This window comes from Pristis pectinata, chromosome 23, assembly GCF_009764475.1.
Source record: "Pristis pectinata isolate sPriPec2 chromosome 23, sPriPec2.1.pri, whole genome shotgun sequence".
In the NCBI taxonomy this organism is placed as follows: Eukaryota; Metazoa; Chordata; class Chondrichthyes; order Rhinopristiformes; family Pristidae; genus Pristis; species Pristis pectinata.
The window spans coordinates 10743974-10771780 of NC_067427.1; the positions used below are offsets into that span (position 1 = coordinate 10743974).

The 27807-nt window shown below is 36.7% G+C and overlaps 2 protein-coding genes across 6 annotated transcripts in view; one reads left to right on the forward strand and one right to left on the reverse strand.

The window, feature by feature from the left end:
- Positions 1 to 10139, reverse strand: part of cfap77 (cilia and flagella associated protein 77) — a 110167-nt gene extending 100028 nt beyond the window's left edge. Inside the window, exons 1-2 of the mRNA XM_052037239.1 lie at positions 10014 to 10139; positions 9504 to 9725 (exon numbers count right to left, since the gene is read on the reverse strand). Coding sequence (XP_051893199.1) covers positions 9504 to 9587 — 84 coding nt within the window. The 5' untranslated portion in view covers positions 9588 to 9725; positions 10014 to 10139. The remainder of the gene's footprint in view (positions 1 to 9503; positions 9726 to 10013) is intronic.
- Positions 10140 to 10212: 73 nt separating this feature from the next.
- Positions 10213 to 27569, forward strand: LOC127582064 (transcription termination factor 1-like). Of its 5 annotated transcripts, none has more exons than XM_052037041.1 (10): positions 10213 to 10250; positions 11124 to 13023; positions 15150 to 15335; positions 15613 to 15691; positions 18625 to 18755; positions 19603 to 19831; positions 22387 to 22473; positions 23579 to 23644; positions 24013 to 24098; positions 26913 to 27569. In XM_052037041.1, the coding sequence occupies exons 2-10, from the start codon at positions 11190 to 11192 to the stop codon at positions 27137 to 27139; spliced, it is 2925 nt and encodes a 974-aa protein (XP_051893001.1). In that variant the 5' UTR covers positions 10213 to 10250; positions 11124 to 11189; the 3' UTR covers positions 27140 to 27569. The 5 variants fall into 5 exon arrangements, with proteins under 5 accessions (XP_051893001.1, XP_051893002.1, XP_051892998.1 ...); XM_052037042.1 differs by having other exon boundaries at positions 10250 to 10483; positions 11119 to 13023; XM_052037038.1 differs by having other exon boundaries at positions 10250 to 10483.
- The last annotated feature ends 238 nt before the right edge of the window (positions 27570 to 27807 follow it).

A 27807-nucleotide genomic window follows, 5' to 3' on the forward strand; every position in this document is an offset into this window, starting at 1 on the left:
ACAAGTCAGAAATTTGAAGAAAGAGAAGAGTTCAGGAAAGTTATAATTATCAGCAAAATGGTGCTGAGCAAGTTGTTGGAGCTCCTGGTCCTGATGGATTTAAACCTTCATTTATAAAAGAAGCCACTAGGAAGATAGTTGATGTATTGGTTTTAATTTTCCAAAATTCACTGCATATGGGGTATCTCTTCATTATGTTGGTAAATAGCAATGTAACTCCTTTATTCAAAAAGAGAGATAGAAAACAGTAACCTGTCGAGCATCTGTTAGAGGGAAAAAATTTATTGTTAAATACATTCTAGCAAGGCACTTAGAAAAATTCAAGATAATCAGGCAAAGTCAATTCAGTTTTATGAAAGGGAAATCCTATTTGATGAATTTATTCGAGTTCTTTGAAGAAGTAACATATACTGTAAATATAGGGGATAAAGGGGATCCAGTGGATGTACTAGGATTTCTAGAAAGCATTTGATAATATGCTGCATTAAAGATTATTGCAGAAAATAAAAGCTCAGGGTGTAGGTGGTAACATATTGACATGGATTGAAGACTGGCTGGCGAACAGAAAACAGAAAACCAAAAATGGATCTTTCCCTTGTTGTCAAGGTATAACTAGCGGCATTCCTCAAGGATTGCTGTTGTGGCCTTAAATGTTAAAAAAAAATGACTTGGATAAAGGAACTTAAGGTATGGTTGATAAATTTGCTGATAGCACAATATAAAATCTTAGAATGGTTATAACACAAAAGATGGCCATGTGGCCCATAATGTCCATGCCAGCCCTCTACCAGAGCAACTCACTTGTTCTATCCATTTGGCTCCTTTCTGTAGCCTTACAAACTTTACTTTGTCATATAATTAACCAGTTCCCTTTTGAAGGCCACAGTGGAACCTGCCTCTACTCCTAGAGTCAATGCATCCCAGATTCGAACCACAAGCTGCATAAAAATGTTTTTTCTTGTGTCACTCTTAATTCTTTTCCTCTTTATTTTATACCTGTAACACTAATACTCAACCATTCCACCAAAGAAATAGCCATCCACTATCCACTTTGTACCAACCGCTCATTATTTTATATATTTCTATCAAATCTCCCCTCAGTTTTCTCTTTGCTAAAGAAAATAGTCTTAGCCTCTCTGATCAAAATTAAAACATTGAAGATATTGGAAATCTGAAATTTAAAAAAATGCTGGAAACATCAGCAGGTCTGGCAGCATCTGTGTAAAGAGAAATAGAGTTAGTGTTTAGGGTGAAAGATTCTTCATTTGAACCTCAGCTCTCTAATCTATCCTTGTAAATGTAGTCCCAAGAAATATTCTCAAAGATCTTTTCTGAAACCCCTCCAACACCCTCACATCCCTTTTTTAACATGGCGGCCAGAATTAATCATAATACTGCAGATGATGCCAGACGAGTGTTTCATAAAAATTGAGTATATCTTCTCTCCTTTTATACTCTGTCTAAGCCCAACATTGTGGATGCCTTATTCATTGCTTTCTCGACCTGCCCTACCATTTTCAATGATTAACACATACATACCCTGAAGTCCTTTTCCTCCTGAACTCCTTGTAGAAAATAAGTTGTGAAGATGAAAATAAGGAGGCCACAAAGGAATATAGATAGATTTTGTCTTCTTATTCACTGGCAGTTCCTTGGGATCAACTTGGTTGCTCTGAGATATATTGTGTGTTCTTAAGTGACTGATGGGAGCAATGTGGGAATCGCAGACTCTTCCACAATAGGGCAAAAGGTGCCTGACAAGGTTGGTGATGGATAGCTTGTGAGGATGTGTACTGCTTCTATCACTTACGCAGGGATTCTCTGCGCACCTAGTGCATAGACTTGAAGTCTTCAATGTCATCCTGAACGCTCTTTCTTCACTTTGTCCAGATTTGGATGAGACACTCCAGGGGTCAATGTGAATATTGCATTCTCAAGGAAGCTTCAAGCACCTCCTTGAACCTTTAGCATCAGAACTCAGAAAAGAGTTTTTGTTTCCAGATTCTGGTATCGGGCTTGCAAGTTGCATGGCCCGCGTATGCAACTGACAGTGTGTAACTAATACCCCAATAGTGGGGATATTGGCCTGGGAGAGGACATTGTCATTGTTCCACTTATTTTATCTTTCCAGAGAAGATGGCAGATTTTGCAGAGACAGTATTGGTGATATCTTTCCAGTGCCTTGGGTGTCTGCTCTAGGTAGTCCAGGTCTGTTTACTCAACATTCTGCTGATGTCAGAGATGATACAGTTTATTCTACTGATGTCTCCTTTCCTGCACCAAGTTGCATTCACTCATCCTGTCCTTCTGACTTACACAGGGCCTTGATCCTCGAACAACTCCCTTTTAAAATTGTCTTAATTATCCATAAATCCATTTCTATTTCTATGTTTTCCAGCCTCACAAAACATTGCCCCAACAAACCATTGCCAGCCACTAGCCAATTCCCCACCCCACCCCACACAACCTTTTTCAGAATCAAGTCTCTTTTCTGACTGTGGTCCACTGCATAACTGGTTGTCTTTGCTCATCATTTTTGGTGTGTCTTTTATATATTTTCCTTAAATCTCTCAGCCTCCATATCTCCTTTTGTAAAAAAAATCCCACAAATCTCACCATTTTGACCAAGCTTTTATTCTTTGCTTATATTTTTGTTTGATTATGCCTTTGTAATGCTTCAGTTTTTTTAATATTAAAGACACTGTACACATTGATTTTTATAGTGTTGCTGCACTGATGGAATCTACTCATTTTACTTCCTTAGTTTGTCATATTGTCAGGTATCCTTTCCTGGTACCATATATGCCACAGCCTTATTAGTTGAATATATTCATCTTAATCCCTCTGAATTCTCCACTCTAATGATTTTGTCAGTATTTTTATTTTATTCTGTAGTCACACTCTGGCTGTTTTTTTATTTTAATGTACTTCTTCATAAAATCCAATGATGGTAGGCAGCCTGAGAGACCTGGCAGTATTATTTGCCCCTTTCTCAGGAAGGCCAGAAGCGTATGCAGTATCTTGTACTATTTCCATTAAGTATATCAGATTTATTATTCAGCCTAAGCACACTATGTCCCAGACTATTTTATGCATAAAATCACATCTCCATTCATAGCAAGTGAACATGCTTATGGCAGCTACCCTATTATTTATTTATTTATTCATATGCCATTTGAAAAAGAACCAAGTTATAACTGCATGCTGAGTTTGGTAAATCATTCATCGTATTTAGTTATTTTATGTATCGTGTTGGTGCTTCCTCTATAAGAGCATAGTGGTAGTGGTTGATTGTCTAATGAATAGCTAGCACCTTACTACATTCACATTAAGGCAAGTCTTTCTTTTTGCAATCCTGTGATAAGGCAAAAGAAATAATATTCTTACTTTAAATGGTAAAATTATCATTTGTAAACTTGTAAAATTATCTGTACATTTCTTAATAAAGACTCATGCAATTTAAATATTTTCCTTAGATAATTACAGAGACTTTTAATAAAGACTTAACAACTCAATAAAAATTCATGAATACTTTAAGTCAAGACAGGTCTAGTTTAATGTTTATTGAGCGCATCAGGGTGTCAGCATTAGTCTTCCCAATGAAACAGCTGGACCTCACTTTGTAAACTATGAAACGTTAAGTCATTGCATTAAGTGAATCAAATTTAATTTCCTTCAGCAATGACACATTGTGTAAGCTTACTGTTAATGCTGTAAGTTTAGTGATTTCAAATGTCTTCTGAAAATACACTGCACATCTGAATGCTAAGCACCCATGTAAGTGGAAAATCCGAAAACAATCGGCATAATAATAAATTATTCTGCACATAAACCTACAAATCCTGCAATAGTATTGTGGGATCAGTGTGAGTCAATTGTTTAGATTAACTCTAAGATGTTCCCTGTGATTATGTAATTGTGTTTTAATGTGGCTGATGAATGCTAATGCTTGAAATGTGAAAATACTGTATATAGCAATTTTACTCTGATACTCTTTGTTCACTATGAAGTAAAATTAAAAACTGATGTTCTAGGTTACTTGAATTGATATTGAGGTTGATACTTGCAAAAAGGCTTCTACTAAGCTTTTGTCTTTCCAGTTTTACCCTAAGTTCATAAACTGCAAGGAGTGCTGAAGCTTATATAAATTATTCTGAAAGTAAGGAAAAGAGGGCTCACTGGGATTAATCTAAGAAAATAAAGACAAGAGTTAAATGAGTCTTCAGAACTCAAAGGATGCACCTAAGGAAAGCCACAGCAGCACCTGGGGAAAGCTTCAACATCAATCAGAAAGAGGACTGTCAAAAACAGAAATCATAAAAAACACAAGTAGACCTAAAACTGAGCAAAACATGACTGTATCCTAAAAGGTATTCATAGTACATCGAAAAAGTGCACTCTGCAAACAAAGCTATTTCAAAAATTAGGGACTATAGAGATGAGCTACATCTAATCCCCAGTGTTGTATATCTGAGTTATGAGGAAAGCTTTTCCACCAAGAAATGAATCACTAGACAGCTGGTCTTATAAGACTGTTAATGGTGCAGAAAATTAATCTGGAAAATTACTGTAAATTCAAGTGCCGAAGTAGAACTTGGGGACATGACATCAAACTAATGAAAGGTGATTTTATAATTAATATCTAGTGGTTCTTAACACAACATCCAATCGACAATTAAAATGTATAAAAAATTTTAGTTGCAATTATACTGCATTTTCAGATAGTAAAACATTCCAAGGCACTTTTCATGTGCATTATCAGCCAAGAACTGACAGTGTACTAGATGAAGTGATAAAGGGGCAGGCAATACAGCCAGAGGAACATTCTTAAAGGAGTGGGAAAGGTACAAAGAGCAGCTGGCCCCTGCACAGTTGAAGGAAATGATCAAAATGAAGGGCCAGAACTGGGGAATTGCAGAGATTTCAAGGGTTGTAGGTGAACAAAGGTAGTGTAATTGAGATAAAATTCTTGGAATTATTTATGTAACAATTTTGTGTTACAAGGGATTCAAAAATTCGGAACTCTCTGGATAGATGAATTAGTAACCTAAAGTAGGTGGATTCACCCATAATTCTTACGTGGTCAATGCAAAAGTAAAACCTTATTAATAAATTAAGACAGTGCAAATTTGTTAAAATGTAATAATGTGTTTATGATTGATCATCAGGATCTCTCCCTGGCCTGGAACTAGAATAAGGCTTGTAAAGGCACAATAATAGGTGCAGTGTGTAGCGAGCAACAAATATTTTGTGGACCCACTGCAGTGAAATTGAGTATCGTATGAGGCTCAATGTGATTATAAATACTGAATAAACTTTACATTTTGAAAGGCCTTTACTATGTGTGCTCTGTTATTGTGACATTCAGATAAATTTGGGTCAAGTGCACACCATCAGCTGCAACTACACTTGCCCAAACTTCACCTGAGCTTAGCAATTCAGTTGGACAGACATGTGGAAGGAAAATTACAGATTTTGTGGAAGGTGCAGTGAGCCCACAATTTTCCTTTGCAAATAATTTTTCACTGAAATTGAATTATGTAGGGCATAAGAATGCATGCTTCACAATCCAATTTTAGCAATAATCTCTTGTTTACACATCTAAAAAATGGAAAGGATACCCCAATATCTGCAAACTTGGAGTCACAATCAAAAATTAAAAGGTTCTTCCAATGCTCTCTACCTTGCTGGCCTACTCTAGATAAAGCAAACGTGATTTGCTGGTTTGCGTCTTAAAAATGAAAGGTAACCAGCACTTCACTGAAACCTCTTGTGTCTCATTCACTTGTATACCAGATAATTAACTATTCAATTATTGTTGAGGTTGTTTATATTTCTGTTGATGACAGTTCTATTGTCAGAGGAATTCACTTTGTTACAATATTTATGTATTTAAAATACCAGGGAGAGGTTATGTTAATCTGTCAGAGGTATTTTCATAAGATGTATTTAAAATTGAGGGAGAAAGAAATGGGAAAAGGATATGTTGATAGATTTGGGCAAAGCAAAGTTGTAAGCAGCTTGTTTGGAGCATAAATTCTGCCATGGACAAAGGGACTGAATGTGCTTAAATATTCCATGAAATTCCAAGAGAACAGTTATTCGTGGTGCAATGAATGGTGACATGATCATATTTCTGTGTTACCTCCCTACCTTGCTTGATCATGTTTTACCAAGAAAAACAGAGAAAAGAAAAACACATATACATATTTGTAACACATCTGAGGATGTGTATGCTGGAACATAAATTGCCCCTGTCAGCTAATATGGCTATAATTTTAAGCTCGATGTAGATTAAGATATACCTGGAAAAGTCTTCTGGGTTTGGAATTCAGTAGTTTCAAATGTTCATCCATAATCCTCACTACAGGAAACCTTCAAGATTGTAGCTATATTCATTCAGGATAGAGACTAAAATACTGAAAATCACATTTTTAAAAATCCTCTGTCTTTAACATAGAATTACATATAAAAGTTTAGCACAGAAAATGCCATTTGGCCCAAATAGTCTGGGTCGGTGTCAATGCTTCACAAGAACTTCTTTATTGATTACAACCTATCAACATTTTCTATTTATATTCATTATAAGGAAAGACAAAGTTATGTAAAATACTTATACTTGTTTTTAATGATAGATTTTGCTCAGCGGGAAACTAGAATTGAAAGCTTAGTTCACTAGAGAGTAAGACTATTCTCAGTTGAATAACCCTTAGTAATCAAGTCTACCTTTCAAGTTGCATAAACTTTGGCAAATCCCTTCTATGTATTCTCCATTTTACCATATTGAAACATGTAGCTAATAAATCAAAAGTTAAGAATGTTCCATTTTACTTTTCCACTATTTCATTGTCTTGTTAAAGACAGTGATTCCAATTACAAATAAAATGTTGGAGAGAATTAATTAAAAACAGGTTGGCAAGCATCAAATTTAAGCTGTTGCACTGGTGCCCCCAAGTGGAAAATAAAAAACCTACAGTGTACTGTAGGACTTCCTGGAACAAAGTATAAAATTGGGTGATGCTAATTTGGAAATTATAATATTTTCATATTATATAATGAATAGTAAAAGTATGTTTCAAACTATAGCAACTAACATTCAGCGAGGCAACCAGTAAATGGAAATTATCAAAGTTAAAATCAATTGCAGTATACTGGGATATCACGTTCCCAGCATGCTTGGAACTGAATTCTCCAGTTTTCATTTCATTTTACTTTTCTCTTGTCAGATATGTGATTAAAATTCAGTCTTCACTGGAGAGTTTGGTGTATTCTGAGCCTTATGTTTTACTGATATTCTTTTGTGGGCAGGCAACAGGTAACACATTTCTGACTTGAGTGTTCCTTTCCTTTTTTGATTACCTAGTTTTTATTTTCTCTTTTTTTTCCTTTTACATTCCTCCTGTTCTTCTCAGATGTTTGACTTTTTACCCTCCAGTTCTTTGATCAATTGGACAGTTATCATGAGAGAGCCTTGTCACTTGAGTGTCAACGTATTATTTTTTCAATGCACTGGTATAGCCATGTCCCATCTTGCTCTTGCCCATAGTACACACACATTAATTATCAGGAAGGGGTGAAGCATGGCCAATGTTCATTTGAACGTGAGGGTACTGCAGCATTCAAATGTTTGCCCAGTTACAATTAAATAATTGAGGACATACTGGAGATAGTTTAGCTACTCACTCTCTTAACAAATTGATCCATCAAGAGAGAAACTAAGATATGTTTATTTGTTTCTTTTTATTCTTTGTTTGCTTAGAATTTAAAAAAAAGATTTTTTGGAAGTTATTTTTTAAAATTATTTAACTTTTTAATACAGCACTTTGCATGCATTGTTCCTAAATGAGGTGAAAGGCCAGGATGGTCATTCCTCATGCAGTGCTCCGGCTGATCCATATAGTGAGAATAAACAGCTGATCCAAACTGACTAACTTTCTGTTTCCCTTTGTGGAAAATGAAGAAACATTTTTTATAAAATATCTACGTAAAATTTACATGTCAGCTTTAGTAAATAGATGACTTTTTTCCTATAACCATTTTAAATAGAAATTGAAATAACATTGCAATGTTTCTTCATAGCAAGTCTTCACATGAGTCATCTGCAGCTAGCATTTGGCTAATTGCTATCAATTAGAATGACATACCACTCTGGAGTGTGATATGAAATCCTTCACACCATATGCTTTCACCAAAAGTAGAACTACTTCTGTTTATGTAAAAGATTCTATGATGCTTAATGAAAAGCAAGGGAACTCTCCCCGTCCCCGGCCAACGTTAATCTCTTAAACAATCTCACTAAAACAAATTATATGTTCATGTATCTCATTGCTGTCTGTGGGATTTAGCCATAGCAAATTGGCTGTAATGAAACCTTCCATTACAATAGTGACTACGCTTCAAAAGTACACCATTGCATGTGAAGTTTTTCTGGGATGCCTGGCGCTCTTGGAAGATCTCGTTGAGACATCAAGATACTGAATGGGTTTTCAGGGTAGATGCCAACAGGCTGCTTCTTCCAGTTAAAGAGTCTAGAAACTCAACATAATGAGTTGTTTATTGAAGATTAAGATGAGAAGAATTTTCTTCATGCAGAGGATTGCAAATTTTTAGAATGTTGTATCTGAGAGGTCTGTGGATGCTTTGTTGAGAAAATTCAAAGCTAAGATTGATAGATTTTTGGACACAAAGGGGATGTGTGCATAGTCCAAGCCAATAAGGCACAGGATCAGCTATGATTTCAAAGAATGGTGGAGCAGGCTTAAAATGGCCACATGGCTAACCCTGGCTACTATTTCTATGTTTTTGTATAATGCAAGTGCTTCCCCCTTTCCTATTGAAAAAAAACAAATGTTCTTGCTATTTTAAAATTAATTGGGTGTTTAATGCTTACTGTTTGGAACTGAAAAATGATGATGAGTTCTGCACAGCAGCCAATGCTAAAAAAATATTGTTTTCAATGGAATTCTATAGTCAAGTTTTTGTACTTTCTAAGATCCACTGGTGAGATTTAAAGACATGTTCAAAATGCACCCAGTGAATTAAATATTTAATCATCAATTAAGAGGTTTCTTAGCTAAGGATAAACAAGATTAGTATAGAATCACGAAAGAAATACACAAAAGCTTTATCCTGTCCTCCATAATTTTAATAATCAGTAAAGTCTGTACAATATCATTTCTATTGTTAATTACATTATTATTCTACATCCGGTGGAGAATAATGATATTGCTCTGTTTAATCCATCCATTAATAAAAACTTCAGTAATTTATGCATGACTTTGTAAATAATAAATTTTGGAATAAACTAGAGTGTCTGTCTGCTCTTCCACATTTTAACCCTCCCTAAATCATCATATTCGTAAAATCTTTTCCAAGTATCTATGTGCATAATACACTGCGCTGTTTTTTTATTGCATTCCTCGGAACTTTTTCACTAAATGTTAGCGGATTTTTGCATTTTGTTTTGCCTCGGCTGCCAGGATTGTGAATCCTCAAGTCCTTACCTTTATTAAAAGAGGATTAATCAACATGGAATCCCTGGTCTCCCCAACACGATCTGTCTCCGACCATAATGAAGCAGGTAACATCTCTGTGTCGGAGCTGTGCTATTCCGCAATGGTGATGAATTCTGGATTCTCACTCTCCCTGGGGCTGGTTGGGTGACTGACCAAATGAGGGGCGAGCACACACCAACTTTGTTGTCAGATACAGGCTGGGTAAGTGCACTGTGGAAAGAAAAAAAGATCTGTGAGCATTGGTGATAAATCAAAATATTCCAACTGTCCGATTACAATTAAGCAGGTCACTAAACAGATTTAGTTTTAAAAGTTTCGCTGTAGTAAATGGAAATGTCAAACAATCGAGTAAACAATACTGCACTTTCATAACTAGAAATAGTGACAATAATAAACCAATACCAATACTTTAAAGCGTTTGAACTTTGATCACTGTTTTCCTGGCAACTTCTTCACATTAAGTCAATTAGCTTTTTCATGTTATTTTAATTGTTTTACCTTAAACCATTGCCAGAAAACAAACAAACGTGAACATCCCGTATCTCTTTTTTCGGAGGCTCCAGAAATCATCCGTCGCGCAGATGGTTCCCCTAAAACATGAATACTTCTGCTGTTGGGAATCCGTTGCCCCGGCAACCGTATCCAATGCCTAGTCCGTTGCCAGGGCTTGGCGACCTCTCACCTTTCTGTGGACTGGCGGCGACTTCCGTTTCCGTTGCGAGAGGAGTCCGGCGGGTAACGTGGCTTTCGGGCGCTTAAACGTTTTAAAAATAAAGGAGATGAGGAGTTCAATGGGGAAAACCTGAATTGGGAAGGTTTCGTTTGCACCTCTCCGACGAGGACCAGGGAATAAAGGGGTTGTTTAAGACGGGTCATTGTTTGAATGCGGGCCTAACGGGCCAGCATTCTCGACGCATGTTCTGGAGGCCTCATCGCCTGGGAGTGACTGGGGGACACAAGCCCCTTGGGTGAGGGAAATACATCTCGTCCTAGCAGCCGCTGGTGGCTGATTTTGTGTTACATTGACGCCAAGATGAGTTTTCAGCCACAAACCAGGGAGAATTCCGGCTCTTAGTTGATGCCACTAAATCGGAACCGCTGCCACTTTCTCTAAAACAATCGGCAGCCGTGTGATGAATGCTGGCTTTGGAAAGCACACTCGCATAGTGAGAATTAATTGTTAACAAAATATTTCTTCACTATCTCTATTTATTTAGTGAACTAATGGGTAGGACGGAAGAGCAATTGGGTGAGGGTACAGCTTGGAGAAATGATCAAGGTACTGCACTGAAAAGTGCACATCCACAGTGAGATGTGGGAAGAGTGGCCACTTGGATAATGCATTTGGGTATCCATAGTGTTGTGTATGAGTAGGAGGGAACAAATGAGTGCTGGTGACTACATATTTGTACAGCATTTATAATGCATTCAGAATAATCTGGAGATGAGTGATTGAGCAGAATTAAAGCATCAGGGTCTGGTCAGTATTGCTGTTGAACTGGTTTTACTCCATGTAAAAAGAATATAAGTATTGCATATTTCTTAAGATAGAATGGTTGAAAATGTTGCTTTTGCTTAAATGAATGTTTTTTTCATGTTTGAGTGCAGGACAGTACAATTGAGGAAAGTGCAGTATGATCCATGATGTAGTACATAGAGTGAAAAAACATAGATATGGTGACAACACAACGAAAACTTTCTTCTCATTTTCCGGAAGATAATCCAGAGACTTCTACTGCAGAGGATCACCATGAGGTGCAGAGTCCCAAGTTACATGGACACAGGAAACAAAAAAAGAAAAAATATACCATGTCATTAGGTGAATGTGAAAATTTAGAAACTGTTAAAGTGGACTCTGAAAAAGACTTAAGTCTGTTTGTAAATGAAGATGTAAGACCAAAGAAGAAAAGGAAACGTGAAAAGGAAAGGAATGGTTCTAGATCAGAGGGACAATGTGATGCTGCAGACGTACAAAATCTCAGGTTAACGGACCATACTGAAAAGAAAGAGAAGAAGAAAAAGAAAGACAAATGCGTCTCATTAGGAAGGTTTGATAGTTCAGTTATGGTGGACTCTGACCTGATCCTGAATAATCCACTTGTCGGTGATGATGAAAAGGAACAGAAGAAACAAAGAAAAGAGAAACATTTTTCCAGATCAGGGGCTGCATGTGACAGTTTACAGCTGGAAAATCATAAGTCATTTGGTGAGCAAAGAAAGACAAAGCACCATTCCAGGTCAGTGGGAGGTGATTATGCATCACAGCTATGTGCACTAGAGATTAGGGAAGAGAAGCAAAACCCCAAGTTGGTGGGCAGTGAAGTCAAACAAGAGAATAACAAAAATCGCCATTCTTGCTTGGCAGAAGAGGGAGATATTTCTAAGTTTAGGGTAGAGACTGCCAAAGAAAAGGATTGTGGTGTTTTATTGAAAGGTGATGATATTTTGGGGATTCCTGCACAAGAGACTCTACAATCAGTGCAAGATCCCAAGTCTGTGGATGGCAAAGGTGGGAAGAAGAAAAGGAAGCATTGTTCTGATCCAGCAGAGAGCAGTGAAGTGTCTGATTATACAACAGTAAAGATTATACAACAGATAGAGAATTCGGTAGGGAAGGCTGGCAATCAAAAGGAAAAAGAACGCTATTCTCAGTCAGCAGAAGGTGGTTCAGAGACCATTACAGGGAATCCTTGCAAAGAGGGTGAAATTTTAGAAACTGCTGATATTGATATGGACATTTCACCCAAAAAGCACAAGAAAAAGAAAAAGAAAAAGAAAATGCAGTGCAACACCTCCCTCAATGATGTTGAAGTTTTACAGAAGTCTGTGAAGAAATGTAAAGAAAGTGGAGTGTTGCCATTTGAAACTGTTGTGGAAAAGAATTACTGTGCAAACTCAGACAATCATGAAAAGTCATTAAAGAAACATAAAGTAAAATGCAATGCAAGTGGGATTTCACAGAACACGGCAAAAGGCCACTCTATGACTATGCAAGAGACTGACTCCGCAGGGATTGTTGCAGAACAGACTGAGCAAGCAATCCATAATTCCAGTACAGTTTGCCAAGAAGCTGTCAAAATCTCCAAAAAGTTAAAGCAAAAGAAAGGCACTTTAGTTAAATGCAAATCTAGCAAAACAAAGAACGTGAGGCAGGATGGGCCTGTGCACTGCTCTGCATTGAGCAGAGAGAACACATTACAGGTGGTCTTTACCCCTGAAACCATTGCAAAACCAAACAAGATTTTGAAAACTCAGAAGAAACAGGAAAAGAAATGGCAGGAGCGACAACATGTGATTGTGTCTGATGATAATATTGACAACACATCTGTTAAGCAGTCCCAAGAAGAGGACATGCCTTTTGGCGAAGATGCAGCCATTCAGATGTCTAAATCCAAGCTGGCTGAGCTACTCAAAGATTTTGTTCCAAGTGTGGAAAAGCTGACAACTGGGACACTGCACAGCATGTATAAATATGATCTTCCACGTTTTGAAAAATTTAAAGAAGAAGGTAGAGCTGATCATCAGAATTTTTGTTTATTCATTTAACACTAATTTATTGTTGAGCAATTCCTTGCATATTTTACTTGCAAAATTTTTCAGCTTTCATATTCAAATTCAAGGGATTATGCAAATTGAGATTTTAAGTAAGTTATTGTATTTGAAAAGCAACTGACAGTGGTGAGCTGTATAAGAAATTGCTTAAGAAGTTGCAATTTATGTAACTTCATGGAGCAAATTTTCTGCTCTAGTGTTCAGCGAACTGAAGATTTTTTTAATGAAATGTGTGTGTGCGTGTTGTGCAGGAGAATCCTGTGGTTCATGTCTGAAATGGGTATTTTTGTGCACTTCTGTGTAATCTGAGTTTCTGCGATCTGACAATATTGAGTGGGGATCCAAGGAGATTGAAGCAAACCATCATTAATCACATCCAGGGTCTTGCTGGTTATAAAACAATATGAGCTTTACTCACGAATCTTGGACATTTAAATTGTGACTTCCACATATCCTAACTGCCCATAAAAGTCTAAGATATAAATCGGGATCGAGCCATAGAGCTCCAAGAACCCGCTCCATCATTCAGTACAATCATTTGCGCCTGTGCCTCAAGTCAAATTGTCGGCTGAACCTCTAATCCTCAATTTCTGTTTGTATCCAAAATCAAATCACCTGCTGCTGTGTAAGGTAAATAATTCCAAAGATTCACAATCCTTTGCTCACAGCCTTGCAAAGAAACTGTTACAACAGCCCACACTGCAATTGTCTTCTTACCTTGGGTCTTGCTAGAATGGACAAGATTTATTTTTAGAAAATCACTGCATGAGTATGCAACTTCACATTGTTTTACAAATTTGAAAATAAATTTTAATAGAGTATCAATAGGAATTAGTGCCATTTGGTGTGCACAGAGCAGCTGCTTTGGAGGTCCTAGGTGAGCCGTTTATAACACACCATAGAGAAACTCGTTGTCTGCAACATGCAAATGGACAAGCTAAATTCCATTCTGCTTTAAATGATAACGGACAGGATTTATCATTTAACTAAAACTTAATATTACATTTCTTAACTTAGCCTAGTCATGGATATTTTGTTATCATGTATATCTGTTACCAGAGAGGAAGCTGTATATGTGTAGGTTAAAGGAGAGAAAAAAATATTTACAAGAACTTGGTATTGAAAACAAGTACTCATTATTATGATTTTATAAGGTTCTTACCAGCCTTAGACTGTACATTGAAGTTTTGCCTATGGACATGATTTTAAAGAGTCTTTGCACTACCTTTTGCTTTTAAATCTTGTATTGGAGAATATATCTTTTTGAGTTCAGGACTGAATTGCTTTCAAAATTAAGATTTAAGATTTCTTTATTAGTCACGTACATCAAAACACACAGTGAAATGCATCTTTGCATAGAATTTTTTGGGGGCAGCCTGCAAGTGTTGCCATGTTTCCGGTGCCAACCTATGTTGTGGGCATGCTAACCCATATGTCTTTGGAATGTGGGAGGAAACCCATGCAGTCACAGGGAAAACATACGAACTCCTTACAGACAGTGGCCGGGATTGAACCCAGGTCGCTGGCGCTGTAATAACATTACACTGACTGCTACACTACTGTGCTGTTGTAGCAGCTAATTATCAGAAGGTAAAATCTGTGACAGGTCAATCTATATTTATTGGCGGGAAGTGAAATATGAGCCAGGAGTGGTCGTTGCTCCTCTTATAATAGGACTGTCTATATAAGTTGACAGATTTCATCTGACAACACTGTTTCTTCACTGTTGTGTATGTGTGTGCCGAGACAATATGCTCCAAACAGAGCAGTACTTGAATCAAGAGCATCTGATACTGAACTGAATGTTAGCAACTCAAGCATTTTACTCTTGATTTGTTCTAATTGTGCTTCATTTTATTTTTCTATTCTACTAGCTTGTCGTATTTTGAGCAAAAATATTTTATCTGTTAAACTTGATCAGGAGTGCTTGACTATTGCAGAGGAAATTGCTGGTTATGTCTGTGCTGCTGAATCCTCTATGTCCCCATAGCTGGGGTTAAGAGATGAATCAAAATAACTACTATATTTTTGTTTTCTGTTTTTAATATCAAATCTGGTAACTTCTGTTTTTTACGTGTGTAGGAATTCCAATCCGACAAGGCAGATTCACAAAGGAAGAAAATGAGCAATTGAAGAAAAACGTAAAAGAATTAATGGAGTTAACTGGAATTCAAACTGAGTGGGAGTTTTTCCATGTTCCTGAGTCCTTTGATGAGATGATGAGAATAAAACAACTAAAACAGAATAATTTATTCTGTACTAAATTAGGTATATTCATAGTTCTGTTTTATCCCTCTATAATTGAGTGTACCAGGGTGGATTTCAAATTTTTGACTTTGCATTAGATTAACTGACACCCTCCTACAACTGTCAAACCTCAGGTTTTTCTTTACTAATTGTACCTTGCATCTTTCTACCGTTAATAGATTTTGCAAATCTGGTTTTCTGTCTGCCTGTTAGTTTCTCTTTTGTTAAGCCACAATTTCCATATTTTCTTTCATTCATTGTTAATGATACATCAATGTTGTATTGAAACTCCTCTTAGCTGAAGGTATTCCAAGACCATGGAAGTGTGTTTATCAGCGAGCTAAGAAGATGTTTGATCCTAATCGATGTAAAGGCAGGTAGGTAATATGGAATATTCTGTATATAGCATTTTAATTATTTGGATGGATGTTTGTTCTAAATGGATAACAGCTCTGCGATAACAAAAAATTGCGGGGGATTGTAAAATTTAATTCAGGGCTGGATTCAATTCAGGGTTTCTCCTTGTTTTATGACTCTGTTTTCTGATTACCACTTTTCATCTGAGTTTTAGGCATTTCCAATCATTTTATGAAGAACTAAATTCATTCTAGCTTTCCTTTGCATCATGGATCTCAATTTATCATTTAATTGGAAATCTAGAGAGTTAGGAAGATGTGCTAATATGTTCAAATGAATTAAATAGGAAGGAGGCTCGTGGATGCATAAGTGGCAGTGTCCAGGTGAACCAGATGATCTGACTTTGTGTGGGGAAACTCTATTGTGTTTTGTAATGCCTTCTACCATACCTCACCAGTGGTTTAGGTGCTATTTCTGCAGGTTCTGGATCAGGACAGAGGGTCTCGACCTGAAACGTCAACTGTTTATTTCCCTCTATAGATGCTACCTGACTTGCTGAGTTCCTCCAGCATTTTGTGTGTGTCCCTCAAACATTCCGACTTGGGTGATTAAGTGTCAAGTACCATTCACACCGCAAACATGGCAGGCAATGACCATTTCTGATGAGAGAATCTAACCACATAATCTTGACATTTGGCAGAGCTAACATCACTGAATCCCCACCGTCTACACCCTCAGGCAGAGATTAGAGTTGACCTGAAACCTGATTGAATCAGCCACACGAATATGGTGGCTTCAAGAGCAGGTCATGGGCTTGATATTCTGTGGGGAGTGACTCACCCCTCCCTGCACCTCAAAGACATCCACATGGCATGGGTCAGAAGCACGATGGAACACGCCAACTTGCCTGAATGAGTATGGCTCCAACAACATTCATGAAGCTCACTCTAATCCAGGACAAGGCAAGATTCTCCTGCCTGGTGGGCATCTCATCCACCACCCTAAAGATTCATCATCTCCACATCAGAATATGGCTGCAATGCATGCCACCCATTGGAAAAAGTCCAAACCTCAATGCCTACCTCCAAGAGGGTTAAGGGTAGCAAGTGCACTGGAATACTATCTGCAGGTTCCCCTCCAATAAGTTCACCATCCTGACTTGGAAACATATGTCACTGCTCAATTATTGTCACTAATGCATGTTTCATCATTCAAAGTTGGGTTTATTGTCATTTGCACGAGTACATGTATGTACAGGTGCAATGAAAAGTGTAGTGATTAGGGTTTACCAGTTGGTTCAAGAACCAAATGGTTGAAGGGAAGTAGCTGTTCTTGAACCTGGTGGTGTGGGACTTCAGGCTTCTGTACCTCCTGCCCGATGGGAGCTGTGAAAAGATGGCATGGCCCAGATGGTGGGGATCTTTGATAGATGTTGTCTTCTTGAAAGATACCTCGGTATCTCTTTCTTGCATAAACCCCAAAATTCTTGGTTCCATAAATATGTAAAAATCTATTAATCTCTTGGCTTGAATATAGTGTCTTTTCAGTTTTCTTGAGTAGGGAATTCCAAAGATTAGTCACCCTGTTATATTTAAAGAAGGTGGTTTACCGATACCTTCTTGAGCACAGTTATGGATGGGTAATAAATGCTGGCCTTTCCTGTGGTGCCTGCATCCAATAAAATAAGTTATAATTGATTTTGCACAACACTTGCAGTTTTTTAATATGTGGCTCAATTATGCATGATGTTCACCATCTGTACTATTTGCACCTCTTTCATCAAGTCATAAATAAGAAATGCTGTCATGAAGTGAAAGTTACTGAATTGTGCTTTGTGCCTACGTGCACAGGTATTGCTACTGATCGGAGCATTGCATTGACTTTTCTTGCAAGTGGTTCTGCAAACTTGGGCTATAGTTGATAGAACTATTAAAAGAAAAAATGGATAGTGTCTTCAGAAAAGATGGTTCATGGTGGTGTTTTGAGATTTTTTTGATCAGTTCAGAATATTATAGGAAACGCTTGCTGGTCAGTGTATTCCACCGTTTGTATAAAGCAGTCTAAAACATTATGCACGAATAGCATTTGTTTTTCAATTTCTGGCTACCCTTTTCAAATACAGATTAAAATTGTTAAAATTTGTGCTAAGTTTGATTATGCAGTCTTTTTTAAAGGTCATTCCTTTTTTAGGGCTTTCCTTTTTAAATGATTGCCATCCAATTCTTGGAAAAGGCATTTTCCTCAGCATTCTTTATTCTGTCCAAAGTCTAGCCTGGTTGTAATTATGAGTTCAATCATTCTGTAATACAAATGATGCAAACACTTGTGCTTAGCTGAGTTCTTGCTCTTGGCGCCTGCTGACCACATTTATACTGTGTTTTGCATAGCCTTAGTGAGTCTTCCAAGATTATCTGTTGATGCTGGCCATGCTCTCCCTGTAGTTCTGCAAGTATCTTCCTTCCATATACTAATATATAGCTCCCATTTGAAGGTCATGAATAAATCTGCCTCCATGACTACTGGCAATCAGCCCTGTCAGTTTCAAAGATTTGTTTACTTAGATCTTTAACAATGATTATTACAAAATGACATGAGGGAAGAAAATACACTGAGTGGTTAGGGCTTGGAATGCACTACCACAGAGGGACAATGGTAATGTTCAGAAGAGAGATGGATAAGTATTGGAAGGGCAAGAATATATGGTGAGAGGACAGGAATGTGTAGGGCTATGGGAGTGGGACTAGATGATGCAAACTGAATGGGCCAAATGCCCTCCTCCTGTCCTATAAACATTGTGAATTAATCCATACTTATACAAAATAATACAGCTAATTCTGTCCCTGATTATTTCTGGAAGTTGCTCCACCCCAGAGTTTATATAGTTTGGTGTATAGTTGCTGTGTTTAACCTTGCATTATTTTAAGTTTGATAAAGAAATATTATTTCTTATTAGATACACAGAAGAAGAATTGGAGAAACTGAATAACTTGCGTAAAATTCATGGGAATCACTGGATAAAAATTGCTAAACTCATGGATCGAAGTGATACATCTGTTTTAAATCGGGCAAGATTATTAAAGAAATGTAGGTTAATTACAACTATGTTTATTATTTCATATAAATATGTAGACACTTTTTCAATAACCTTAGCCTTTAAATTACATGTTATTGGAATGTAATAAATGTTTTATGGTTTAGGGTCTTTGTGTAATTCCAGGCACTATGTTTACCAAATGTCTATACTTAAGATTAATGAGTTAAAATAATTAAATGTGTTCGTTTTCTCTAAAGTAATAACTCTTGCCTCCGAATCAGAAATCCATTGCCCCACTCTACAGTAAACAATTTTGGTTGACAATTTGAAGTAATACTACTGGAGTGCTCAGTTGTCAGAGCAGATTATTTTTGGATGGTGTGTCAAAATGAGATTCTCTTGGGTGTATTCCATCAAAAGATTCATAGGAAAGTGGGCTTTTGTATTGTCCCAACCAATAATTATTAAGCAACACTAACAAAACCAGATTATTTCATGATTTATCAAGTTATTTGTAGTTCATTGTTATGTTCAAATTGATTAACATTATTCCACACATTACATCAGTAGCTATACTACTTTAAGCACTTAATTACTTGTGAAGCATTTTGGGATACCTTATGGTTGTGAAAGTGTTATTTTAACGTATTTATGTAGGGTTCACACCACGAAATCAATCTAGGAGTCTATATTCCAAGGGAACTGCTTCTCACCATTATCTCATCCGTTCAGCCTATTTTACTTGGACTACTGTCGTTTTTAAGCTACAAATAAGTCCACAAATTCAGAAAGACTACGTTTGGTGAATTGAAGTTCTGATTGTGTATGGTTTCTTGTTGAGTTAACCTTGTAAGGCCAAAAGGAAAACTTCCTTAAGTCAGTTTTTTTTAAAAACAGCCTTGAAAACTGGAGTCTGGAGTAAAAAGGAAGTGAGGGAATTGATGAAAATAATGGAAAAAATAATGAAAGAAAGGATACAAGAATTACCTCATGATCTAACAATGACAAATTCTGATTCAAATGTGTCTGATTCAATCTTCCGTGAACATTTATACAAGAACCTTCCTTGGGGTGCAATTGCAGAGCAAATGGAGCATCGGAACTGGTTGCAGTGTAGGCAGAAATGGTAAGTTAATGTCTATCTCATTCATATAGTAAAGATTTTTACTCTTTTTGAATTTTGGAAGAATTCTGGCTGTAAAAGTTATAAGAAAGTTTTTCAATTAAATACACTGGTGAGTTATAGCACAAAAACACAAGGTTAACAATTTTCTTTTAGTATTTCTGAACATCCTCAGTGTTTCTTGTGTCTGTCATCTTAGTATTTCTTCTGCTATGACATGGTTGGAAAAATCCCAGCCAGAAGATGCATTGTAGTGTTATGTCAGCTATTTTCTTCTGAATGACGCTCTAGTCGGTATCCTTTCGTATCCACTCTTCTGCTGGATATGAAGCAGTCTTTGAACCATGAAGATTTACAAGACCACAAGACAAAGGAGCAGAAATAGGTCATTCGACCCATCGAGTCTGCTCCATGAGCTAAACTAAACTAAACTATTCCTATCTAGCCCCAATTTCCGGCCTTTTTCCCATATCCCTTGATATCTTGACTAATTAGATACCTATCGATCTCCTCCTTAAACGCCCCCAATGATCGGGCCTCCACAGCTGTATGTAGCAAAGAATTCCATAAATTCACTACCCTCTGGCTAAAGAAATATCTCATTTCTGTTTTAAACTGGTACCCTCTAATTCTAAGACTGTGCCCTCTAGTCCTGGACTCACCCACCAAGGGAAACAGCTTAGCCACATCTACTCTGTCCAGTCCTTTCAACATTCGAAATGTTTCTATAAGGTCCCCTCTCATTCTTCTGTACTCCAGTGAGTACAGTCCAAGAGCCGACAAATGCTCATCATATGTAAATCTAATTTACAAGTATCTGGTTGGCTTTACTGGGTTAATTTTGCAGCTTTGGTACTCAGTTTTTTGACGCATTTTGTCAGGAGGATAAATGGAGGGAAGTTGATTCCAGTAAAAGATGGTTCAAGGAGTTGGCAGTACAGATTTTAAAGTATTGAATAAAAAGTACAAGAGGGATGTGAGGAAGAACTTATTTACACAGAGCAGTTATAAACTGGAAATTGCTGCATATAAAGGAAGTGGAAGTAGTCACTCAGATTCTTCAGTGGGAAGTTGGGCAGGCATTTAAGTAAATTGCAGGCTCATTTGGGAAATAAAACAGGAAATGATACTGATGGGATTGCTCTGCTGCGAGCTGGCTGAATAATAAACAATGGACCAAATGGCCTTTATGCTCTTGCTATTCTAGTATTCTTTGAGTCAAAAACTTGGTAATTAGTGCCTTATTTATTTCAGCCTATTTTTTTAACTGGCTGAATTTTCTTTGCAATTTTGAAGCACTACAGAATTACAATGAGCTGAACTTGCCTGAAAATGTTGGCAGTTTCCAGCTGAATTGTAGGCTTTTCTCCATCTAAGTGCCACCAAGTTCTGAGTCCCATGCCAATGCAGAAATCCCAAATGTTGCCCACTCATTTGCCCATGCTGCAAAGTTTGACTTGTAGATGCCAACAGCTATGTGCAATTTTGCAATACCTCTGCCAGGTGCTCAGCCTGCATCTTCTGTGAAAGAGAGCTATGTGGTTCCTATGTAAGTATTAGGTAATTTACATTTCCTGCATTGTTTAAATGTGTATAATTGTTTATAAATTTAAACTTTTTTTATGGTTTTTGCATTGTTCTGAATGTTTTGTGAGTGCCAGAATTTTTGACAGGTTTTACAGCTGCCCATGGCCAGGAAATAATGGAACAGACTGTCCAAGTTTACTTCAGTTGTTTCATGGGTGGGAGGTGTCATCTTCTTTTCTTCCTCTCTCTCACCATGCCAAGACCCTGCTACCATGTGCCTCACCTTTTACAGTTGAGTCACTGTCAGAGAGCAAATTCACAGTGACAGATCAGCAAAAGGCAAGTTCATTCTTTCCATATAGGTCAGTGTCAGGTTGCTTACTCTTGGCAGCAAGTCCTAGCCCAAGAACTTCTCAATACAGGTGTTTCTTGCATTCAATATATGAATTTTTATGGTAGTATCTTTGACTCCAGTGTATGTGGCCTTGAATTACAAATCTGAATGTAATTAATAGAAGTGACTAAGTTGAATACTTAGTGGCCATTAGTTAAATCTTGGATTGTCAGCAATGCAAAAAAAAACCTTAACAATGTGGATGAGATAAAAGTTAGTGCCTAAAATGAAAGTGCATTATGTGTTATGAAGGGCAGAGATGTTATAACACAATAAATGCAAAATAGTGTGTGGTTAGAAGATGAGAATCCTTGGCATGTGCCAAAGTGTGATGATGATTAAGGATAAAGCAAGGTTGTTATGCCAAAACTCGAAAGTACAGGATGTGGTTGGTGGATCTTCCGGTATGTTCAAGCCAGTCATGCCTGGTTTGAATGTTTCAAGAAACGAGCATACCTACACAATATTCCTATAGCAGGGGAGGTAGCAAATTCAGAAGTTCCCAAGGACCTGAAATGAATTTGCCTTTGCATTAATATGTCTGCTGATTCATTAAGTAACTAAACTTAAATAATCAGCATCTTTCCAGGTAACCAAAATAGCTGTGGTAGTTTTAATTACTTTTATTCCTTGATAGGTTGGGTATCTTGACTGCAAAAATGTCTGGCAGGACGATGGCTTTGAAAACTAACTGTTACCAGAACAATATCAATCTCATCAAAAGGTAAGATGTCCAGTTAAGATATTTGAGGCAATAAAGCATTTTATTGGTAATATTTTTATAATAAAACATAATATAGTAATATGGTCAATTGTTGTTATACCCAGCAAGGCAATTTAAGGGTGATAATTTTAATCTGAGGATGCTTTTGTTCATACCATGTTAAGATTCTAAAGGCAAAAATATTAAGATTTTATTCATCAGGTTTTGGAATACTGCTGAGTTATATTTTGGCCACACCTTTGTGGTATTAGATATTATAGACACTTGCATAGGCTGATGGCCACAACTGAGAGCAAAGCTTGTACTAGATCTAGATATTGTCTAATTTATTTAGACCTTGGGCCTGGTCCTACCTCATAGACATCATGGCCAAGGAAGCTCATCAGTGCCTCTACTTCCTCAGGAGGCTAAAGAAATTTGGACCTTTGACCTGCACTGATTTTTTTATTGATGCACCATAGAAAGCATTCTTTCTGGATGCATCACAGCTTGGTATGGGAACTGCTCTGGCAGTGACTGCAAGAAACTGCAGTTGCGGACACAGCTCAGCACATCACAGAAACCAGCCTTCCCTCTATGGACTCTGTCTACCATCATAATCAAAGATCCCACCCACTCCAGACATCCAGACAGTCTCTCTTCTTCCCCTCCCCCTCTTCCCCCCCCCCCCCCCCCCCCCCCCCCAATCAGGCAGAATATACAAAAGCCTGGAAGCACATACCACCAGGCTCAAGAACAGCTTCTCTTCCACAGTTATAAGACTATTGAACGGTCCCATAGTCCAATAAGATGGACTTTTCACAATCTACCTCATCGTAGCCTTGCACCTTAGTGTCTGCCTACACAGCACCTTCTCTGTAAATGTAACACTTTATTCTGCATTCTGTTATTGTTTTCCCTTGTACTACCTCAATGCACTGTGTAATGAAATGATCTGTATGAATGGCATGCAAGACAAAGTTTATCACTGTAACTTGGTACCTGTGAAAATAATAAACCAAGTTACCAATTTAATTTACTTATAAAAGAGACATTTTTAGTGTAATTTTGTCAAAGATATTACCAATTGAAACTAGGTGTAAACCATGTCCATTGTATTTTGCAGATTGTACCTGCTGGGTGTTGATGACATTGGTGAGGTGGACTGGGAGGAACTTTGCAGTGCTGTAGGGTAAACAACCTTGCCTTCATTTCCATTTCAAAAAAGGCAGTGACATAAAGATAATAACAACAACTGGATTTTGTACCCAAAAACTAAGAGGAGGACTAAATACGTGACCCCTTATCCTGAGTCTATGCTTCTTAACATTAAATTCTCCAGCATTTAATTTAATTAGACTCTGATTAAGAACTTAAAAGCTTTGAAAATACAAACTTATTTCTGTTTGAAGGGCTTCTGATTCTTACAATTTTCTTGCCTGAATTTCACAAAATTATGTGAAACAAACAATTTATTTCCAGTCAGTTGAACGTGTGTTGGCATTTATTTCAGTAAAATTATTTTCATTAAGAGCAAATCGTATCTTATTATTTTTCTAGAGATGTTCCACCTCTAGCCATTCAAAGGATGTTCTATAGATTAAAAACCCGCTATGTACCTAACTGGTCCAGGAAATCCTTTGGAGGTCAGTGTCCTATCCAATTACTGCTATTATTGTATTTGTTTTTTTTAATATTCTTCCCACAATTCTTGATAGTTAGTTCATCAAGGCAGTGATCATTGAGTCATTGGAACCCATTTGAACTATGGTTTGTTTCCTTAGTTGATCTCTGCTAAGGATGTAGTTGGGTATTATAATTGGTCTAACCATAATTGTTTATAAAATTGGAAAAGAACTCTTCATGCATTTGTTATTACTCATGACCTTCATTCATTGCCAGATGAATATGTTGCAACTAGCAATATATGCTGATACACTAACCCTCAAATTTTAAGAGTTTGTTTTATAGTTCTGAATATATTTATTTTGTTCCTTATTTTGGCTTATAATTCTTAAAGAAGTCCCATGAATTTCACAACATAGGATTGGAAAAATGGGAAAATAGAGCTGTAACATTCACATTTTTTCAACACTATTGTGAAACATTGCTGTTACACAATCTGCTGCTCTTCATTCAGTAACTGAAATTATTTAGCATTAATTGGAAATGGCAGTGGTAGCCACAGTACCCAAAGAAATTTCCATATCAGGAAAGCTGTGATAGAAGTTGATCAAATATGCTTAAGATGTGTGTTCAGTGGATTGGACTTGCTAGTGATTCCTATTTTCACAATTGCATATTCCCTGATATTATAGTTGTCCTTTATAATGTTTATATCCATATGTTAATATTTCATTTGCTAGGTAAACTGTACAGCTTAACTAGGGCTCTGTAAAGCCCAATTAACAGGCTTAACCAGTGAGTGGGCATTTATTCTCTCTATAATGTTCAGTGTACCCACCAAATACAAATTGTGGGGCCAGGTCCATTCACGAAAGCAACTGTTCAATCACGTAAACAGCATACAAGGCCTTGACTGTTGACATCTTTTGGGGGAATGATGGAGGACAAAGCAATCGGCTTGATGAATGGCTTGATCCTTATGGTTTTTGCATTGATCATAGTAAGCCGTAGTGTACAATCTGTGCAAGTAGATGCAGTGCTAAAATTCTAGAAATAGTGTTGAGCAGAAGCAGATATACTAGTCTCTAAATCTAATATTTAAAAAAAAGAACTTTGGCAGTTTACCAAGCTCGTTCTGACAGAGAATTCAAATTCCTTTTTTTAGGATAATTAATTTGATTTTGCAGCAAAATCTAGTTTTAGTATACTGATAGATTTGCTATTAAAACATAGCTCTGGTATCTGTCAGAGATCCAATATATGTGTCAAAGAAAGCTGGGTCTTATCCTATCAAGTGTAAATAAATTTTTATAAATAACCAATGTTTAGTTGGTATCAAAACAATTTCTCTAGCATTGAAAATTTACTTTTACTAATTAAGTGACTCATTCCATCAGATTATGATATTGACAATTTTTTAAAAGAAAAATAATTTTCTTTTGATTTAGAATCAAACTCTGAATGTCATTTTTCTTTTGCCCCCTCTTTAGCTTTCTATTTAAGATTTGATATTGAATTAAATAATTTACATGTAGTTTTTAATTCAGATGGTGAATAGCTCAGTAAAAATGCTGTAGGAGACACACAAGTCTGCAGATGCTGGAATCTGAAGCAATACACAAAAAGTGCTGGAGGAATTTAGCAAGTCAGGCAGCATCCATGGAGGGAAAAAGGAAAACTTCTTCAGGATAGGCCTCCCTGGAAGAGACTTCACTGGGAAAACTTCTTCAGTGTTTCCCTCCACGGATGCTGCCTGACCTGCTGAGTTCCTCCAGCACTTTTTGTGTATTGTGTCTGGAGTAAAAATGCTTTATTCTGATTTGTTGAAATGTTCCCTGTTGCTTGTCTGCTCTCACGTCCCAGATGTACTGTATAGAGGATAATGCTGAAATGTCATCTCATACTGAGAGCATACTGTAAGCTGCTCTCTAATATTGGGCAGTTGTAAACCTAATGAACAGCAAGTGTCAATCATTTAGTGCTGATGGCAAAATTGGACTATGTAGGTTTACTGGTGGCCAAAAAATTACTCGTACTTAGTAAATACAATAAAACCAGTGCTTCCCAAATACACAATTTTTAATGAGCAGCAATACTTGCTATGCTCCAGCTTCCTTGATAACAAGCTCCTGAAAACTATATATTGGTTTCTGAAGTTTAGTATCCTACATTTCCTCCTTTCAAAATGAATGTGGTTTATTGGAAAGTGAATCTCATTTTGGATTTTCAACCCATTTTATTGAAAAAAAAATGATTTATTGAGGCTATACAGCTGGAAAAGGCAGGAACTATTATCCTAACTACTTGTAGTCCCATGTTGATATTTATTCAATACGTTTCCTAATACTACATGAATAAAAAGATGAGTGGAATTGAAAACTAGTTGGGGAAAAGTTCTTAACCATGTGGATTTGGATTCATCAAAGTATTTATGTGTCTCTAACTTGATCTGCATGTTCAGGAGTTTTAGTTGGTTTTGTGTACAAGCTAGATAATAAATTTACCTGAACTGAATTCTGAATGAGAAAGCTTTTAAGGTCTATAATATAGTGTTGCATTGTGCTGCATGGTTTTAGTAAACTGCTGAACTACCATCTGCTGATTTGCAAATTCAGTTGTCTAAGCAGCTGGAACATTACCTTGTTTTGCATCATGCCCAGAGACTATGTGATAATGTTACTATTTGATTTCTGTTAAATGCAGAGAATGCCTAAACTTTGAAAACCCATAGCTGAAATTTCATTAATGAATATTAAACCCCTGGCCCTTGATAACTTAAGTCTCGAACAATACTAAAGAATGAAAGGTAAAATGTAACTTTTTTTTTAATATAGCTGTTGTAGAATTCCTGCATGACTACATAATTCCAAAAATGGAAAAGGTGCTTTGCACAAAAAGCCAAATGGAAGACATTTATCAGCCACAACAGCACATGTTCCAATTAAGTGATATATTTAATGAAAATGATAACAGTGATGCTGAAGATGAAGATGATGAAAATGAGATGATACATCTGTTGAAAGAACAATCAGTGCAAACTCCAATTAAAGAAACTAAATGAAAATGTTATCCTGCATAACAAGAATTTCTCTATTGTCTGCTGTGATTGGAACTGATGCTATTCTGTCTGAAGCACTGAGGATGCAATAGTAGTGGATGCTGTCTGTTGAGCTGTATTAGTGTATTGTTTTTATATGGATGTTATGTGAACTTCCAGCCTCCTGTATTTTTTGAAAAAATTCTCCAGTTTTATTATTCGACCGTTTATCAAAGATAAATTTATATCAAATGATTACTGTTGGAAAAGTTAAATATTTCAGAAAATGTGTGGAAATATAAAACACAACCCCTACTGATTGTGAAGATGAACAATTCAATCTTGAGTTAGAAGCATCACACAGGTAATTGAATTCTGACAGGTCTGTTTAAACATTTTAAATTTTTTAATTGTCAAATATTAATAAATTATTATTCAACATGATTATTTCAAATCCTCAGACAGATCTCAGAAATGTCAATGCAGTATGACTATTCAACTTCTCAATCTAATGTTTTATATGAAATAATTCATCACTATTTAAGATTTACTGGTTTATGTTCACTTGAGGAACACTGAGGATTTGATAAGAAATCTAGGATATCATAATGACAAAATTGTTCTTTGTAACAGTGTTCATTATATAAAACATCACAAATGATCAAAAGGATTCTGGAAAAAGTGGCATTAGA